Below are 16,086 nucleotides of genomic sequence, written 5' to 3' on the forward strand. Positions count from 1 at the left end.
TTGATGGCAGTTCATAGCTCACTGTGTTAGTTTACGGTTGTAACTTATGAACTGCACAGTAACAACAGAAGCTCAGTGACAAAAGCCGTAACCCACTGAGCTATGTACATAAAATATTGTTTTTTTTATGCATGGTACATGTTCTTTGCAGCAGGCATATTAAACCTCTGCGCTTCCTTAGAGGAGTCAAAGCTGCCAATAGACAAAACTACCATCTCTCTCTCCAGTAGGTACATTAATCACCGGAGTTATCTTGAAACTTTTATTGGTGCTTTGAAAACTGTTGATTATACAAGGAACTTTGCAGTGCTTTTAAAACTGCTGCCTAGGGACCCCCTGGGAATATGCCACGGACCCCTAGGGGTCCAGGGACCCCAGTTTGGGAACCACTGTCCTAGACGTTAAATATGGCTGCAGTCATGCTGCAGAAGCGCGCCAAAAGGGCTCCAAGCTCATTAACCTTTAGCTCTATTAGATCGTTCAAAGGCGCCCCCTTCTCTTCTCCATACCATCCCACGGCAAGTGCCCAGCACATAACTGAGAGCTTGAGTAGCACTGTAGACCTCATTCTCTAGCCCTAAGTGTATGGAGACCAAAGGATTCAATGTGTAACGTCCTGGCTGAGAACTTCAGCTGCTCCACCAGTAGGCCTGCTTCAGCTGCAATGCTCAAAGTGGCCATTTTTATGAATGTGGCAGCCACCTTCAAAGAGAAGCTGAACTCCATAGACTTCCCCTGGGTTGCAAGGACTCTTAATTTGCAAAGCACTGGGATGCCACTGCAACGCCACTTAGTACTCCCACTTCACGATCGTAGCAGCCCAGAGGCTGGAACCAGGTCTCTCACATAGCCCTGAGAAGAAATCTACACCAAATCATCAGTGGTCATGTAACCACCAGAATAGGTCTGCCCTTTCAATCCACTTATTTCTAACAAATAGGTCTTTGATAACATCACACTCAGGATCCCAGCTCCCCCAAAAACGTACATGCGTCCTTAAACTGACTGGATTAATCATTTATCTACTTTATGATAGATAGCTACTGCCATCTACAAGATTGGAATCCGAACTGATAATAAAAGATTTACTCATGTCGGGTAAACTCGCCATGTACACAAGGTATAACAGTTGTGCCTACTCACATCCGGCTGGAAAGGAGGCTTCATCATCCCGGCACCCAGGCGCTTGAAGTTAATATTCCTAAGAAATGGATGCAGTTTCACCTCCTCTGCAGCTGTCGGCCCACAACCCAGCCTCTCTTTTGGGTCTTTTGCCAGCAACTAGAGACAAAAAACAAAGCACATTTACTTTGTCAATCTTTGAGACTTTCTACGCTTTGAGGTGAAGCTGAAAAAGGCACTTGAGCCGCTTTTAAAGACACTGTACAGAAAGGCTACGCTCGTTGACATAAACATGCAAACAAATCATCCTCCATCCTTAGCCTTCATCTTTGCCTCGACACGGCTTAATCCGGTTTCACTGGCTTTTGGTCAAAATAGATGCTATTGCATAAATGCATGTGATTTTGTTGGGAATGCTAAAATGGATGTTAGAACCAAGTCAATAGATCATGATGGGTCAGGATGGCACTGCAAAGACATTGGTGTTACAGTGTCCACATTACCATTTAGCCAAGACCACCTGCAAGTCACAAAACGTGCATGACTGGTACCTGTCCTGCATAATGGACCGAGGCCTGCCACCCAGAGTAACATTTGCAGTACTGTAAGCCAAATTTTAATTAAAATGTCACCACAGCAAACCTTACAGTTGTCACTGGAGCAGGTGGTAACCCACCAGAAAGTAGAAGTCACCTAGATGAGACAACCCCAGAAGAAGGAAAGTGAGGGTGAGATCAAAAATAGTAAGATAGAAGTACATCCTGGGGAATTTTTTTTTGGGCCATGTATTTTATGCTCACTCTCAACTGCCTGGTTATTTTTACAATGCTACAATATTGCTGACTCACATGTTTTGTACCATCTCTTCTAATATCCCAAGGAGCAAAGGATGCAATAGCAGAACCACTGCATTGTATGGCCAGATGGCCACACGTTGATTTTTCAGAGAAGGTTCTGACTTTTTGGCAAAACTTAGCAAGTATTTCCTACCCATGACAGACAAATCGTAAAAGCATGTGAAAAATTGCAATAGGAACTTAGGGTCAGATGTATCAACATTGCATTTTGCGATTCTATAATAGCGAATTTTACTGATTCGCTAGTATTGAATCGCAAAATGCAATGTATGCAGGTTTTGCAAAAGCAATAGCGATTCCTACATATTCCTTAATAGCTAATCGCAAATTGTGATTCGCTATTCAGGAATGAATGGGAAGGCATTCGCAATTTGCGATTACCAAATTGGTAATCGCAAATTGAAAATGCAATTTCAAGGGTGATAGTGGGCCAAAAGGCCACACTGATGTACCCCAAAAATTTAATGTGTGCACATGTGGTGCACACACATGCCCAGAGGGCATGTGTATGCGTCACATGGAAAAATGCAATTTTGTGCATTTTTCTAAGGATTTGCAAATTACCACCAACTTGAAGTTGGTGGTAATTTGTGATTCCTTAATGCAAAGTCGCATTCTGAGAATGCTTCTTGCATTGCATTTAGGGAATCACTAACTGCATTTGCAAAATCGGTAATCGCAAAAAAGATGTGATTACCTATTTTGCAAATGCCTTTTGGGATTATACATCCCAAAAGTCTTTTTACCGTTCGCAAACTGGTTTGCGACCGGTAAAAGCCTTGATACATCTGGCCCTTAGAGCCTTCCTACAATATTTCTATATAATTCCAAATTGTCTGGCAATGTTACTTTAGAAACATCACATCATATATAATTATATTATGCTATGAGATACTCATAATAAATTCAGAGGGAGAAAAAAATCTGTAGTATCTTTAAACAAACCAATATACACTAATACCCCATAAAAGTAAACTTACCGTTAATGAAGAAGTTAATTTTAATTGATTTCTAATTTTAAAAAAAGAAACATGGGCTTGACATTCACTCATTTGTAAAAGTTCCTTGATATTAAAAACATGCTTTCTATTAATTACATTTCTAAGAGTGTTACAATTGGTTTAGGGATTCCCCCAGTTTTATTAATCTGATTGGATGGCAGAGGAGAGGGGGAAAGAGGGGTTATCACCATTTGCAATGCAATTTTAGCAAAAAATACTTAATTATTTTTACTCTGTTTTTATTATTTCCATAGAAATGCATGTAAATTCTGAACAAAACTATTATATGTTCTTCATAAATTGATTTATTGACTGGAGAACCAGCTAATAAATACTTTTTGCCTTAAAACCTCTAAGCTACAGGCCTGGCCTATCGAAAAATCTATTAAATTCCCCAAAAGGAAGAACTCCTGCGGTTGTGTGGATATCCCAGCATGCCGATCGGGGTTACTCATCCAGTGCCCCTGCACCTATTTTACCATCTCACCATCTTGCAGATAGACTTGGCTTCCTCAGGGAACTTCTCGGAGTACTGCTCCTGCTCTTCCTGCACACGCTTCTCCACCTCTTCCCGTTTGACCCGCTCCTTCCTGGCGCGGAACGGTGACTGACCTTCAATCATCTCATATATAAGGCATCCCAGTCCCCACCAGTCTGGGCTGAAGGTGTAATGCTCATTGTTAATCACCTCTGGAGCTGGAGGAGAGGAAAAGCAACAATAAGTGGAGTCAATCTGGGTGCATGTGTATCAGAGCACAACGGACAGTTTTAGAGTTCTGAAAGAGTTACTGTCACAAATCCTTAATGTCCTTCTATGACTTCAGCTGGCAAAGAAACAGACATTGTTAAAGCTCAGTTGAATTACTGTAATATCTTGTTAGTTGGTCTACCAAAAATATGAAAGTATCAACATATATGCAGCAATAGTAGCCAGGATTCCAAGAAGATCTTACCGCAATTCTTAACAGGCTGCATTGGTTATCAGTCGCTCAGATAATTACATTTGAAAAAGCTTAATGACAAAGTTATATTTTTGCCAAATCAAATGTTTATGAAAACTTTTCAACCACCAGGAGAGAAGCACCAGGTAACACGCTCTGGGCCGCGCTGTTGGTTGTGCGAGGCCAGGAGCGGGTGTGCGACCAGCAGGGCAGCCTGGGACTGTGCGGGGAACCACGCAACCTGTCAGATAACCTGCTGGGCCAGGAGAGTGTTGGTTGCTGCGAAAGGCAGCAGAGACAGTTTTGGTGGTATTGTTCCGGTTAGCCCAGCCGGGGCATTGCTGATCTGGGCCCACCACCATAGTACCCTTCCCTGCCTTGAAAACCGAGTCCATAGTCTCGTTACTGCTGCAGGGACGTTGATTTATTCCCGCATTTTAAAGTTGGCAGTGTTACCGCCTCACAACGCGGTGGTGACTCGCGCCCACCCAAACCAGTGCAGCACATTCCGTGCTACAACGGGGGAATTCTCTTTGACACGGGTACCATTTCCCTCATTAACCCCCGTTGGCAACAAAGGCTCACAGTCTATTGAGCCTACAAGTATTTGTTTCTTCAGTGTGCAATAAGGAACTGTTTTAATAGAACTTTACCACAGAGCCTGCAACTTTATTGACATAAATAACACTAGAAGAGAACCTTTGATTTTGCAACAACTTTATTTATGTATGTTGGTTTGTGGACATTTTTGATCTTGCCTAAATTAGATAAAGATATTGTAGAGCCGCGACAGACCCTGGTGGGACTCCAAGTCCCAGGGTGCCTAGCAGTTCAGTCTGACGGCCTCAGGTGTGGGGGAGGAGCCAGGAAGAGACAGGACAGGGCTACCCCACTTGATTTTAACCATCCAGCAGTAAACTCCTAAGATCTTCTCCAGTGAATGTGGCAGAGTGGTACCCGATATCTTATGGAAGGACCTCTGTGAAAACCACCCCGCCTCGGCAAGTAGACTGGTTCCCTTTGGGCGTCCCCCCTATCATTATAATCTATATATGCTGTTGTCCATGGTCGATTGACTATACTTATGTTGACTTTAAAGGGGTTTTAGCCTAATGGTCATCTCAACCTACTAGTATAACGAACTCTTCTGGGTCATTATTATATTGCTAAAAGGTTTGTCTGTTTGACTATTGCCCGGCGGATCGTTAGATTTGTCCAAAGGGCGGTTATAGTGCGGATTGTCTCTTAAAATTATACCATGGGGAAACGCACTTGTGCTAATAAAAAGACCAGAGTCCAAGTCAACTCCTCTTCCTCGCCCCTTCCAACTTCAATTGATAAAATGTTACAAAGGGCCATAGGTGCCGTTACAACTGAAATTGAACGCACTGAAAGGCGGTTGTCAATTACCCCTGAACTCTCCTTTCCAATAGTAGATTTGCCTATTCCCAACATTACTCCCGCAGTATCTTTATCTGCTGGTAATGCTTCCCTGCCCCCCTTACAACAAGCAAATGTTTCGACAATTGTAACTAGAAAGGGGGATGAGGGCGTTGGCACTCGTAAAAATGGGAAACGTAAGCAAACACTTGGGAGGGTACCTAATAGTAAGAAAGCAAAAGTAGGGAACGAGGCAAGCGTAGAATGTACACCTATGCTAAACCCAATGTTAGAATGCACTGTTACCACTGGTATAGATCCAAAATATCCACCCTGGGCTCAGACTCTATTGGTAGACCTGCTGACTCAATTTAGAGTTATTCTAAAGGAAGAAGTTGCCCCTCTAGTCGCCCAACTAAATAATTTGACATCTTTGGGGGATCCAAGGCAAATGCAAGTCAGCACCAAAACAACACAATCCTTGAGGGGGGGTGGTCCCAATTGCCAGATAGATTCTAATAGCCGGGCTTCCCTAGACAACCAGGTGACATCTAGGACTCACAACCCCAATATACAGCCGACCACCACTCAAGACACTAGTCGTACTATTCAGCACCCTGACGTACAGCGAGCGCAAGAACAGATAGTGAACCCAACGACGAGGATATCTCACTGTACGGTCGAGAATAATGCCATAATGGATACCATGCAGAGAACTCATCAAACCACCAATAGAGTATCAGGGCCGCACACAAGCAGAGAAGAGTTGAGGAGGAAAGAGGGCCCAGTGGGGATGCAGGAAGCAGCTACCCACCCAACCATAAACCTTTCACCAGCATCAGCACCCTATGTAATTATCTTGACAGGGGTCCCACTACTTAAGAATACCCAGAGGAAGTCACAACTAGAACTGAGGAACAAGAGTTTGTTTTGGTTAGCAAAGCACAGACAGTTCCCCTATGAAAGGGCTGTGGAAATCCTAATGGAGCGGAGAGTTGATTGGGTGGGACCCAGTAAAAAAACAATCCAAGGGGATTGTGTGATTATCAACTTTAAAAATCCCCAAACTGTACGCAGGCTTATAACCCATAAATCCAGCCCCACAGAGCCCCACACAGAGGTGAGAGCTGTCTCGTGTGACCATTTCTACTCTCACTGTTATAACACTGGTAGGGCAGAGGTAATCTCAGGGCATGATAGGCAGCCGATTGACCATCAGAACGCTGATTACAGGCACCCTACTATTAGACCTCCTTTTTTTAATTTGCCTGTACACAACCGATTAGGGGCACTGGAAGATGTGGACTGACTAGCAGGGATAGTGGGACTGGGCCACCCAAAGAGCACTACGATGCATCTGAATGGACGAGTGGAGCCAGATCATGGGGGAATAAGCCAGATCTCTCACCCAGACTCGCGAGCTTGGGCATTAGCCACCTCTTACGGGACTAAGGGCTTTGTGGGTCCATATCATTTTTCTGGACCCACATCTCCCAATCCTTCTGCCCCTCTTAATAATATCGTACACGGGGCAAATTCCCCAATTGCAACTGCACACTATATTGATCCTCCAAGAGAAATTCTGCATACAGCTAGTAAGCTGAAGATCATCTCCTGGAACGTGGCTGGCATTAAGGGTAAACTCTCTTGCCCTGATTGGGGACTTTTCGTGGACCAGTATGACATTTGTATGTTCCAGGAAACATGGGCTAGGGATGACTGCACAAGGGTCGGATTTGCGACATTTACAAAAGAGAGTGGCAGACCGTCTGGGGGTTTATCTATCTGGGTCGGCTCACATGTGGGATGTCTAGCTAGCCCCCTGTACACTACCTCCAGTGATATTCAATGTGTAATGCTCAGTTTTTCTACTAAGATGAAGTTTGCCCTTATTAATGTCTATTCCTGACCTGTAAGTGTGAGCAAGGAATCACTAACCCTCGATGTACTAAACTCCTTTATTCCCACTGTCCCGCTGAATATGAGGTTGATCGTTGGGGGTGATTTTAACTGCCAATTTGAGCCCCTTCCTGGTATTCATGATCTAATTTTTAATGAGGACTCCCCCCAGTGGACTATTCCTTACCCGCAAATCCAGCCGATTAAGTCCTGGTCCCCCCTGGTACTCCAAATAAATGCCATTCTGCTAAACCATTTGTTGAGAGCCTGTAATGGCCGCACAATCTCTGATAGGCCAGGGAAATTAACATTTACTAGAATTGGCCAAGCCTCTCTTTTGGATTATATCTTAGTGGAGACTAGATCATGGCACAGGGTCCTCGACTTTGCCGTTTTACCACGGCATGATAGTGACCATAACGCTTTGGCATTGTTTTTGAAGGTGCCGGACTCAGGCATTGCCCCAGTTGGTAGTCCACTCCTCGAGAACAGGCTATTACTTACTAACAACAGAAGAAGAGTTAAGTGGGGGGTAATAAAGCAAACACCTGAGAAGCTGAGCGCTCTATATGAAGTAGTAATACCAGTTTTGCAAGAACTTAACAGCATTTCTGCTGATGGGGATAATTTAGCCCCCATCAATCAAGTTAGAGAACTCCATAAGAGCTTGTCAACTAAACTAGCTGATATATTGTACCCGATAGTGCGCCCCAAAAAAACAAAAGTTGTAACCCAGTCATGGTTTAACGATAATTGCCGAAAGGCAAAACGGGCATTGATAGTGGCTATCAAAGCAAAAAATAAGCTTTTAACGAAAGCTAGGAGGGCTTTATATAAAGAGGCTGTCTGCCAAGCAAAGTACTCCTGGGAAGTGAATAAATGGGAGGACATAAAAACTGCCCTATTGAACCGGGACATGAAAGAATTCTGGACCATAGTTAGAACAGGTACTCAGGAAGGCAATTCAGCTTTAGAGCCGAATATCCCAGCAGAAAAGTGGGCATTCGATCTTGGCACCCATACTGGCAGCTACATGGCCACTCAAGGGGTCTCAACTATAGACAGCGGCCTGGTAGCTGAGGTGAGTACTCCCTCACCTAGGTATTCTGATGGGGTGCCCATTGGGATTACCCTTCTGGAGGTTTACAAAGCAATTAAGAAACTCCCTGCAGGTAAAGCACCTGGATTAGACAGGCTACCAGGGGATTTGTTTCGAGAAGAGCCAACAATCTGGGGCCCCTACCTGTGGGTACTATTCAATGCTATAATGAACGGCATGTCGATCCCTGATACCTGGGCTGGGGCAGAAATTGTCCCAGTCTTTAAAAAGGGCTCCCCACTACTCCCTGCAAACTATAGACCGATCAGTTTGATCGATGTTACCCAAAAATTGTTTGCACGGGTACTCCTAGACCGAATCCATGGATGGATGCAAGATAATGATATTATAAGCCCTTATCAAGCCGGATTCAGGAAGAACACCTCCACCGTTGACCAAATATATAGACTCTAACTTATATTTTGGAAAACGGTGAAAATGGAGGGTGGCAGCCTCTATTTAATTTTCGTGGACCTGAAAACGGCTTTTGATTTGGTGCCCAGCGATAAATTATGGGGGGTACAAAGAGATCTGGGGATTCCCTTTTACCTTCTAAGCATGCTTATTAAGCTGATGAAGCTAATTATGCCCGAGTAAGATGTGGCAAAGGGGGAGAACTAACTCCAAGACTCCCAGTTGGCAGAGGGGTGAGGCAGGGTTGTGTGCTCGCACCGACCCTGTTTTGCCTCTTTGTCAACGCACTTATTGCCCAACTAACTGGGGTTAAGGACAACAATGCCCCCAAGCTAGCAAACTCAAAGGTTCCAGCATTGATGTTTGCTGACGACACCCTTTTGATGTCTAAGTCGCCAATGGGAATCCAGAGGATATTGGACAGTTTCGTCATTTTTTGCAATAACAGGGGGCTGGAGATTAATACTACAAAAAACAAGTTTATGGTTGTTAACCCAGCCAAGAAAACACGTCCAAATCCCCACTTAGATGGTATAGCACTGGAAAGGATTCCTGTATTCGACTATTTGGGTGTCACCCTTACTGAAAATATGGACTGGGGGCCACAAATAGCCAAAGTTAAGCTTAAACTGGCACAGACCGCCGGTGGGATTGCTAAATTACTGAGGGAATCCACCTTTAAACCAACCGGGCCTATTATTGAAATATATAAGGCACAAGCAAGGGGAGCCACGTTGTATGGGGCTGAACTTTGGGGACATTGTGCATGTAGCCTTCTGAGTAAAGCTGAGAACAGTTTTTTAAGACAAATTTTGTGTCTCCCCCCTAGCACCCCGTTAACCCCCCTGCGGCTAGATTTAGGTATAAGGCCAATTGAAGATGAGGTTACTTTTAGACCTCTAGCTTTCTGGCGCAGGATGTGGGTGACCCCGGAACTGGTAGATTATCAGGTAGAAACTAAAGAGCTAATAGGCCTTCCCGGGGCAGAAAAAAAAATTGCTTGGTTTGCACATATAAGGGAAGAGTGCATAAGGATAGGCAAACCAACCCTCTGTAGCAACCCTGAAGAAACTTGCTCTACAGTTTCCCGAACTGAACTGGTGAGAACTTATCGAACTCACAAATTGGAAGTCATCCATGGGAATCCGAACCTAGGCGTTCTGACAGTAGAATTTCTCGCTGTGAAAGACGAGTATAAATTAGAATCCTTTTTGGATGACATTTTACCGTTCTCAGCAAGAAAATTATACCTCCAGTTTAGATTTAGTACCCTCCCTTTGTGGGCCTTCACTTCCAAATGGTCTGTATCGGGCCATGGTGGGTGCCCTGCTTGTAACCATCAGGAGGAGACAGAGCTGCATGTTCTATTTTTCTGCCCTGGCTATAAATCAGCAAGACAGTGTTGGCTTATTCAGCTGTGTAGAAACATGGGGTTCGTGCATTGTCAGGAGGCATTTAGAGTTTTGAAGTACGATACCTCTAAGCCCATTGTCTTTGCTGTTTCCCGTTTTTTAAACGTAATGTGGAGCAGGGCTTTCCTAGAAAAAGGAAAAAAGATAATAACCACCCCTGCTGCTAGCGTATAAACTATTCCATTGCGCATAATAAGGAGAGAGGAAAAATATATATTATTCTTTTAATTATTTTAGATTTTTAACCATGAAATGATTATTTTTAATTGAGATATTTTATGTATAACCCTCTCCAGGCATATTATTAATTGTACCGATTTTACTAATTTTTCTGCGCATTGGTTGGTCTTTGAAATTGACTTGTTCGCTATTGTATTTATGCCTGTGCTTTTTAATTTTCGTCATTATTGCACTTGCACTTTTTTTTAACTAACTGGCTTGTTTACTGGCAAGTGCAGCTAAATCTCCTCCTGCCCCCGAAAATGTAGCACCTTGATTTCTATATCTCTGTTCGATGTGTCTTAACCATACACTGTCACGATTTGGATTATATTGTCACGACTTCGTTTATATTGTACACAAACTTTTAAGGTCTTAATGACTGAAATAAAGGTATTTTGAACTGAACTGAAAACCTTTCCAACATGTCTGGATGTATGCTGATATAATCTTCTAAACGGTACCAGCTCTAAAAGAATCATTTTTGATGGTAGATAATTGCCTGAAAATGGAACCAAACAGATTTGGGCTCTTCACTGTTTAGAGTGTAGAACTAATCTGCCCCTTGCTCAGAATAAAAACTAAAAACCTATTTGGATTGTTGGCTTTTAGAAATCTTACAGCAATCTTATATTTAAATCTATCCAAGTGTTCCACTATTGCTCTTAGCGCAATTCCGCTTAAAATAAAGTAAGATAAAGATTAGGCAACAATTTCAATAGCAGCGAAAGGCCAGTAGTTGTATATTAAACTATATAAACAGAAGAGTACCCCAACGAATATTAGTAAAATAAAAAAATGTGACATGCAAAACCTGATTTCTGAGCTTTCAATAAATTATAATAATGATTATTTTTTAGTGCCTGGTAACAGTTATGGCATTTTGTAAGAATTATCCAGTTCAATAATAATGTTGGCCACTTGTTAGCATACACTACAAACCCTTGCCCATATCCAACTCAATCAATAACAAGATTGGATTTTGGCTGATCGCAGTAAAGCTGAGCCAGACTATAGAAGTAACGACAAGGTGCTAATACTGCAAAGAACTTGTTTTCTCTCAATCAATTGTGAGGAAGGAATTTAGAACTGAACAAAAAACCTTAGATGAAAAACTTTATCGATTGAATCAATCAATTCTTTAATATGTTTTTTTATAGTTGACCTTCTAATTTATAGATCAATTATACGTTTGGAAAAAGGAACTCAGTGAACAAAACTGTGCTATCTTCACGAACCATCACATTCAGTCATTCAATTCGTTTCAACTCATTTATTCTCATTCGTACAAACATCCATTCAAAAACATACAGAAAATACATTCATCAAATATATAAAACATTTTTTGAAAAAACCACAGAAGAGAAAAGACTAGACACTTTTATCTGACAATTTTTTCTGTCAATTTAGATAAAGTCAGAATTCTTGTGGCGAAAAAAAGGGTCTACGCGTTTCGAGTCCCCGTAATTATTAGGGCTCTCATCAGGACCTGTTGTGCTCTAATGTGTAGAGAGTATCTCGGACGATTTAAAACAGGGATGATTATGGTGTTGTCTTTAGTCTTGTTTTAAGTAGACGCGGCTATGTGGTCGGGGCTGAGGGCAGTGAAGCAAGCAAGTCTCTTTTTACTTCAAATCTCTGTTAGCGGAAATAAATCTGGTGGACTCGTTGGAGTGAATTAGTTGCCTACTCCACTCAAAAATGAACCCAATCTGCTGCAATTCAGGAAGCGCTTGGAAACCTGGCTTTTTTCATCCTTTAAGGTAACTTGACCTCTCTGCCTGCCTGCCTGCCCGTCTATCCAGCGCCTAGATACCTTCGGGTCAATGTCGCGCTTTATAAACTCCTCATTTCATATGTCAGAAAATGCACACATATAAGCTTTGTGCTTTTTAAAAATAAATTAGCAGTGTATTCACTACAGCAATGCATAATTCTGTTTCATTGGATGAGGATATAGCATCTGCTATAAAGATAAGTGACTAGGGACTCTCATACCAAATTCTCCCCATATCACAAAACACTCTGGCCAGCTAGATGGAATTCCTGCTTGTGCCCAAGCGTCAAACCTTGTACATAGCTAGAAGTGCAGGACACCATTAGGAGAAGATTAACCTTTGGATGGTCTGGATACCCTTTCTCAATGGAGAAAAACCTGCAACAAATACCTCAGATATTCACTCCTTTTACTTAAGCTGCCCCACTCACCGAGTAAGGTCTGTCTTCACACACCATCTCAGCGATCCTTGTCTGCACAGTGTTTGACTTACCCATGTAGCCAACGGTGCCCACTCTTCCTCGAATGCTGTCGCCATCGGGTATCTTAATTGCCAGCCCCAAATCTGAGATCCTGATGTGTCCTGTAGGAGAAGAAACCGTACTGGATCAGAGTACTGAAAAGTGGAAAAGGCCATTAGTTGGTACTTGATGGTCATTGCAGGATAAATGGTGACATTTTGCTGAAGGTCCTTTGCTGCCGGAAAACAGTAGGGTGGGAAAAGGCCATCAGAAATTGTGGATGGTCCACTGCTAGGCCAGATGAAAATATCAGCAAAAATCACATAATAGAATGCAAATGGGGAAATTAACGAATAATTATGGGATTGTCAGCCAAAATCCTCAATCAAATTGGTTAAACGTATGAACGTTTATTCTAATGTGTGTATCACATAAAATCATAAAAATATAAAATCCATAACCTTTACTATGGTTATTTTACACTTCAGCAATAACATAATACGGCTGCTACATGGCAACCTGACCTGTTTGGGAACACACCATTTCAGAGTTAGCTTTAGCAACAGCACTTACATCAAAAGTGAGCCAAATATCCAAGGCACCCAGCCAGATTCCCCAAATCATCCCAGGCCAAACGCTGCAGGCCAGCCAGATACCCAGGATAACCAGACATAGAAGGACAGCAAGACACCCACAGCCAAACACCAAAGGCAGAGACACCTGTGGTAAAATGCTGGCATAATGTAGGTTATACGTGGCATATGAGACACCTATGGCAAAGTGCTGCAGCTTGTATACTGGCCATAATTCTTGGCATTAGGGGCACCCATGGCAAAAAGTTGGTGCTGGCATACTGGAGGTAATTCTTGGAATTAGGGAGTACAACCACGGCACATGGGCTGCAGGGTGTGAGTTCAGGCACATATGACAAAATGTTGTCCCTAAAACCATAGGGAATATTTGAAACTTTGAAACATGGGTCACCCGTTGTATATGGATGCAATCAACGGCAACATTTTTCCACTTGAGTATGGCATGTCACAAGAGGGCACCCATGGCATATAAGGCACACCCATGAAAAAATACTGGCACAGTGGAGGTAACTATTGAGATACAGGGGCACCCACTGCACATCTTGAAAATATGAGATAACTCATGGGGTGCATCAGGATTCATTGAATTAATGAGTGCCATTTCAGAGCGCAGACTTCTGAGCAAAATTATGTAAACTTTGCATTAAAATGAAATATTTGACCATTATTTTCAACATTTTCTTTGGCGAAAGAACACTCCTGGACACTTCCAGAAGTCCAGTTTGCGCACTAGAATCTGGGGTAAGTATTACACCCCACCGCTTTCAAAGCTGATGAGCCACCACTGCTGTTGTCTCACCCCACCCATGGCTCACCTGCAAGCTACACCGAGTCAAACTCCCCACCTCTTGCTAGCCAGACCTCCAAGTCCAGATAGTCAAACATGCTGCTGTTTATAAACACCCCCTTTGTCTGTCTCTCCTGCCATGGCAGGGATACACTATGCCAGCCTGTAAGCATTGATGCCTGCTCATCCTCTCCTTATACTCACTCTTCCACCCTCCCTGGTTCCTAATTGGAGCTTGGCCCTTGTTACTCAAATACCCTTTCTTAAGGCTCCACCCACAGGTCAGCAGCTCAAGGTCAAACCTGTTAGCCTTGCTGCAGTCTTAACCTCTCTCAAGGCCAATCAAAATATTGGAGGTCTTCCAATTATGGAAGTAATTGCATGAAGCAAAAGAAATGTAGTTATTTGTAATTCATTTTTAGGTCTGGCGCTAACCAAGACCTTTTGATTTACCAAAATCATATGTATAATTTACTTACTTTTAGGGACATTTAAGCCAGCCTACTTCATTTACTGGTCTAGTATTATGTCATTCACATTTTACTTTTGCCCACTACAGCATGTGGCAATTAGTCAGCCCACTTCAGTCATTGGTTCACTTCACTGTGATTGACAGCATTGTGCCCCTTTACAAGAGCACATGTGCCCAAATATTTCCATTCAATGTCAGGAACAACAATGGCAATGTGTGTTTTTGAGACCCAAAAATATGTTTGCTCTTAACAAATGTGTTTTTTTAGACTGACAAGGTCCTAGCAGTTTTCCCATCAATAAACCTTTGCAAAAATCCCAACAAATCAAAACAAGCATTGACACTGCTTAAAGGCTGTCAGACAAATCCAGACCTATTGGCTTTGCTAATGTTGAATAAACTAGGACAATTATCACTTGCTTCAAAGAATCTAACTTTTCGTAAATATTGAATTGTCTTTGATATTGGCATTCAAACTTCAGCCCGCCACTCATGGTCATGCCCAAGCTAAACCCACCAGGCCCTACCATTTTTCCATGGTTTAAAGACCTGAAAGCCTGTGTAAGCTCTGCTTCGATTCGACTTCATAGTCTATCGATGTGACAGTGACAACCAAAAGGATATTTTATTGCACAGTACTGTGCCCACCGCTGAGGGTTTCTAATCATAGTCCTGGAACAAGATATACCAACACAGAATGAAAGCATTGCCCAAAACATAGTGGTTTGCAAACTGTTGCTACCAGTGCCTGTAACTTCTGATAGGAATGGAAAAATGTGACAGCCAATTTATTGTGTTTCAATTCGTTGTGTGGTGGTGCTGGAGATAGGTTTGTTAGTATTATAGTTGTAAATGTCAGGGTTTATACAATGTGAATTGATGCTTGACAAAGTATTTTTTCTCGCCAGAAAGGAGCTAGAGCCTGCATCAGGGAAGCTAAGACACTGTAACCATACTAAGCAGGGTTATGAGTCAGGGTTTTTGAAGTTAGAATAACACCCTATCCGAGGAAAAATAAAATATACTCTTGTGCATCACCACACATAGAAATACAATTGCAGACAGCATTTCCAGTGCATTTTGTTATTAATGCCACGGGGAAGCAGAGAACAGAGAGAAAACCCTGCAGCACTGAAGAAGTTAGAAAAGGGAAGACACAGGGCAATAGTTTTCAGATCACTGCGACCTAAATGAGAGGAGACACAAAGCTAAAAGAGATGGAGCCACAAAGCCATCCAACAAGGCAGCCACGTGCACTGCGAATAGACTACTGTAATGGGATTTTAAGGATATTTGCAAAGGCAGACTTGTTCAACTTCAGAGGTCTCAAAGTGCAGAAGCCCCTTTGGAATGTGGTATCAGAAAAGGAGACCGTGGTACTTTGTCGGGCAGTCCCTATATGAATGGTTCTCCGAAGCAACAATTCTTATAAGGGCCTGATTATGACTTTGGCAGTGTGGGAGCGGGCCGCCACACCAGTGTCCCGCTTCCACACCACCAAAGTCGACTGCCGCCCACCCACCAGACTACAAGTCATGTCATGGTCTGCGGGCGGCGCAGTGGTACAATTCTAAGGCTCATATGTGAGCCTTTAAAATGCAGCACCAGAAGGAGCGCCAAAGCAAGTTCCTGCACGGCATGGACTATTATGT

General features: G+C 42.8%; 1 protein-coding gene across 1 annotated transcript in view; it reads right to left on the bottom strand.

Moving 5' to 3' along the window:
* Positions 1-16,086, bottom strand: part of LOC146785104 (G protein-coupled receptor kinase 5-like) — a 506,690-nt gene that overhangs the window by 49,594 nt on the left and 441,010 nt on the right. Inside the window, exons 11-13 of the mRNA XM_085633729.1 lie at positions 12,615-12,704; positions 3,468-3,676; positions 1,144-1,281 (exon numbers count right to left, since the gene is read on the bottom strand). Of these exons, the coding sequence (XP_085489855.1) occupies positions 1,144-1,281; positions 3,468-3,676; positions 12,615-12,704 (437 nt within the window). The remainder of the gene's footprint in view (positions 1-1,143; positions 1,282-3,467; positions 3,677-12,614; positions 12,705-16,086) is intronic.

The sequence above is a fragment of the Triturus cristatus genome, chromosome 11 (genome assembly GCF_964204655.1).
Source record: "Triturus cristatus chromosome 11, aTriCri1.1, whole genome shotgun sequence".
Taxonomy (NCBI): Eukaryota; Metazoa; Chordata; class Amphibia; order Caudata; family Salamandridae; genus Triturus; species Triturus cristatus.